Consider the following 4,286-nt stretch of genomic DNA (forward strand, 5'->3'; position numbering starts at 1 on the left):
CCCCAACTCCATATTTTGGATGAATAAATCAAAAGTAGGCCAGTATACTTGAATCAATATTCAATATGAACTAGTGCATGTAAAAAATAAGCTGCAAAAAACTATTTAAATCCTGCATGTTTTGCGTGTCTCTGACAAAGGTGCGGTTTCGTTTACTACACATACTGAAGAAAGCGTCACGCTTGCGGTGTTTCTAGCCTTTGCCGCCTCAATATAAAAGTACACGAACACATAAACAATCTCAAAAATTTATCTGAGAGTCACTTCATGAGCATTTTTTTTTTTGAGAAAAACTATGCTCATAACATATACAAACAGAAACATAAAAAGTTTGGAAACTGTGACAGAAATATATTACTTAATGTAATGATAGTATTACAACTGATAATAAAATTATTATTAAAACATTATTTTAAGAAATATTTACCAGAAATAATGTATTACCAAAATGCATTTACCAGAAAAATGTAAATACACAACACAGTATTTCTGGAAAAAAATATAAATAAAAAAAAACTAATAATAAATAAATTGTTTATAAAATCAATTAATTAGAGATGCTTTTGTTTATTAAAATTTAATGAAAATATTAAAATGGAATCCAAAAAAAATAAATGAAAAAAACTAAGAATTTGGTAAAAATAAAACTGAATTTGAGGGAGTGTGTGATTCATTGGACCCTAAAATTATTTTGTTTATTGTTAAATCTTTAATAAATTGCTGTTAAATTGTCAAAGTTTCATGATCTCAATTAATTAGACATGTTTTTTGATTAATATTTTTTAATTTAACCACTGAAACGGACTCTAAAAAATTTAAATGAAAAACAACTGAATCTGGAAAAAAATAAAACAGATTTCATAGGGCCCTATTCTAGGAACTCCTTTTGGGGGAACTAAACTAGCTCCTACTTGAGCTTAAAAACAGCTTACACCATGGTGGCCTCCATTCACCAGTTGTTGATGTTTGTAAATGTCACAAATAAGGAGGTCGCTGTCGGACGCTTCAATGGCCAGAGGGGGAAATTGGTTCTGTTGGAACCACCCCACTGGCTAGTTCCTAGGACTGTACAAAGCCCCTATATCCACCTAGGATGGCTTGAGGGTGAGTAAATCATAGGTTAACCTTTATTTTTGGGTGAACCATCCCTTTAAGTAATATGACATCACACTTGTGAAAAGATACCTCTGTGAATCCATTTGTAGGAAGCTCTTGCTCAGGAGTCCCTGCCACAGGAGAAGCTTTTGGACTGACTCTTTCCGATTTTGGGCTTTCTGGTCGTGCTGGGATTCGGTGCAGGTAGCCATATCCAATTCCACAGCCAAGACTACAAGGCAAACACATTATAATGAAATGCACAAAAGCTCTGGAAGAGGCAGGTATGTGAGTTGTTTCCTCATAAAAATGGCTGATTCAAGTCTTTATTACACTAGTACATCTTCTGTAACAGGGTTATTACCTGCCTTCTCCCCCCCAGGCACCATTTGGTGTGACAATCACCTCCCTGCATGAATCAGTCTCTGTATTGTAGACCAACAGCTTCAGTGGTTTCCCCTCATGGGCTTCAATTAGGGAGAAGAAATCCTCTGACTGTTGGGAAATCAAAACAATGCTTGATTGTAAGCAACTTGCATGCACAGATTTCTTTTCTCCAGAAGTAACCTGAAAATAATTCACATCTTACATCTTGGAGAACCTGGTCTGCTCCAACAATGAAATCTGAATGCTCCAGGAGTCCAGCCAGTGCTGCTGGTGAATTTGACTCCACGTCCTAATACCAAAGCGAGCAAAATAATTACACAAAGAGAATAAAAAGAACTTTTCAAGAAGCTATAGTACTTAAAAAACGCAAGGATCACTTACAAGAACGTGCCAAACATTTTCATTGGCTCCTTGGAAGCTGCAGAAGCGGACACTAGCTCCCAGAAGTCCTTGACCACCCCACATGTTGCTGGGAACCACTTCCAATTCCCGGATCCTCATGGTTTTTGTACTATACACTTCCATCTTCACCGGTTTCTCCACATTGGCCTTGAGGAGGTCCTTGAGCATATCATTCTCCTGGTTCTGTTCAGATAACATATGATCCATTAGAATCAAAGTAACAGTGAACATCTTTATTCCAACTTTTTTATAACTATTTCATCATCTGTTTGGAAAATACAGGAGATGAAGTCTGTATTCTGAAGAAGACGTTTACAAGAACACCTCTAAAAATCGAATTTGCTTAGACACTAGACAGATTTCAAGAAAGTGGAATGGCTTCAAGTTATTGCACAGGTTTTAATGTGTTTACATAATTCATGCATAATCAGAATAAGACTATAATCCAGTATACAAGAACATTATCAGTAATTATATGAATTTCACTGACCACTTAAAACATTGTTTTAGCTTGTTTTAAACATAAATTTTAAACTGCTAAATGTATGTTAATAAATGTTTACATAAATCAAAATATGAAAACATTACAATATTAATTAGAACATTCTTGTGCATGTAAATCTAATTGACGCTGCCAACAATTACATCACTGTCATTGATTGCTGAATCCAATGGGATCATTTGCTTTTTTTTACTTGTGTGACATTGACTTTAAATTGATTTAACCCTTGTGCATCAAAAAAAAAAAAAAAAAAAAAAAAAAATTACACATAGCTGCAAAATGGACAAAAATGACCATGTCCAAAAACTGTCCAAAAATATGATTTATTAATATTTTTTTCCACTTTCACTGATGTCAATTTTTTAACCAGCATCTCTTCTATCCATAGATACCAAACATTAATTAATTTTCAGAATTGTAATCCTTTAACTGCTGGTTTGTTTGCATAATGCCACAAGTGTTGTTTTTTTAATGAAAAAATGAAAAATAGTAGTAATTTCCATATACTATTTTTTTTTTCTTTGCTTATTAGATTCTTGGGTGTGTCAGTGAAGAACAACAACATTAGTTTTGAGGCATTTATATTTTTATGTAGTGTTAGATTTAAAAAAGAAAAAAAAAAAGTATATGCCAAATTTGAAAAAAATGGCACAATCTAGTAAAAAAATGGTAAAAATGTAAAATTTGAAGCCTTGCAAACAGAATGAATGCCTAGTAGCAAATATTGCATAATTTTATAGTCAAATGGCCCTGGGTTAAAAAAATTGCAGTTTTAATGGGTTTCAATGTGGATATTTTTGTCATTAAGATCCTGCATGTGAGTATTTTTTTGTATTTGGAAATGAGGGTGAAATATTAAAATTTCAATAAAAATAAACACCTGAGCCAAAATGTATGCAGTTGGCATTAACACAGGCACACAACAAAAAACAAAACTGAAATGGACAAAAATGTCCATAAGGTCGCACAAGGGATAAATTCAAGATTACAAGAAATAACCAATAAGGTTTTACAAATACAAACTTACAAGACGATTATTGCCAATGGATATGATGAAATCAAAAAAGGGCTCCAAACCAGCTTTATCTGCTGGTGAGTCCTCTTGAATCTGTAAAAGAATATAAATTAATCACTGCAGAGCACAAATTCCATCTAGACCTGGAATTTCAGATGGGGGCTTAAATGCATTTAAAATCCTACTCATTTATGTTGTACACGTTGTGTATTCTGGGAAATTTACATCCATCGAATCGTAATCTGACGTAACGACTATCGGAGAATGTATATTCAGTGACGTGGCGGCTACGCATACTGTATTTACTCCTAAATCCAGGAGCTGCTGGATAACTGATCACGATATTGTCCAAAAACATATCAAATATGCAAACACTTACATATTGAAGACTATGTTACGTCTGACAATAATCTAAGAAATCATAAACAAGTTGTCAGATTTACAGCACAACAAAACCTGTAATGTTTAATACAATTTCCTGACAGTTGTCACTTTGCCAGCATAATTTTTAAACACTGAAAGGGCACAGACGTTAAAGACAACGTTACACTAAATATGACAGTTGTTATTTACCAAAAAGGCTAAGGAAAACATGAACGCACACGCTCAGTGCATATCTGTCAAAGCCTAACGTTAAAGCAATGCGGACATGAGAACTTCACCAACGCATAGCTAGCATGCAAAACTGCTCTCGATGTCAAATAAAGTCATCAACATTTAAGTTATTTACCCCATGAACATGATATCCTTCTGTTCCCCCCTCAGGCGCACCGCTGCTCTGTGTTAACCCCATTACTACTGAGGGTTTCGATGTTTTGCAATGTTATGTTGAGCTTTCCGAAACAAACGACCCAGACAGAGATTACTCATCACATCGTGGCCATG

At 34.3% G+C, this 4,286-nt stretch overlaps 1 protein-coding gene across 1 annotated transcript in view; it reads right to left on the bottom strand.

The window, feature by feature from the left end:
* Window positions 1-4,286, bottom strand: part of gorasp1a (golgi reassembly stacking protein 1a) — a 7,246-nt gene extending 2,960 nt beyond the window's left edge. The window contains exons 1-6 of the mRNA XM_073849041.1: window positions 4,132-4,286; window positions 3,414-3,494; window positions 1,864-2,067; window positions 1,685-1,771; window positions 1,460-1,590; window positions 1,186-1,327 (exon numbers count right to left, since the gene is read on the bottom strand). Coding sequence (XP_073705142.1) covers window positions 1,186-1,327; window positions 1,460-1,590; window positions 1,685-1,771; window positions 1,864-2,067; window positions 3,414-3,494; window positions 4,132-4,194 — 708 coding nt within the window. The 5' untranslated portion in view covers window positions 4,195-4,286. The remainder of the gene's footprint in view (window positions 1-1,185; window positions 1,328-1,459; window positions 1,591-1,684; window positions 1,772-1,863; window positions 2,068-3,413; window positions 3,495-4,131) is intronic.

The sequence above is a fragment of the Garra rufa genome, chromosome 10 (assembly GCF_049309525.1).
Source record: "Garra rufa chromosome 10, GarRuf1.0, whole genome shotgun sequence".
NCBI lineage: Eukaryota > Metazoa > Chordata > Actinopteri > Cypriniformes > Cyprinidae > Garra > Garra rufa.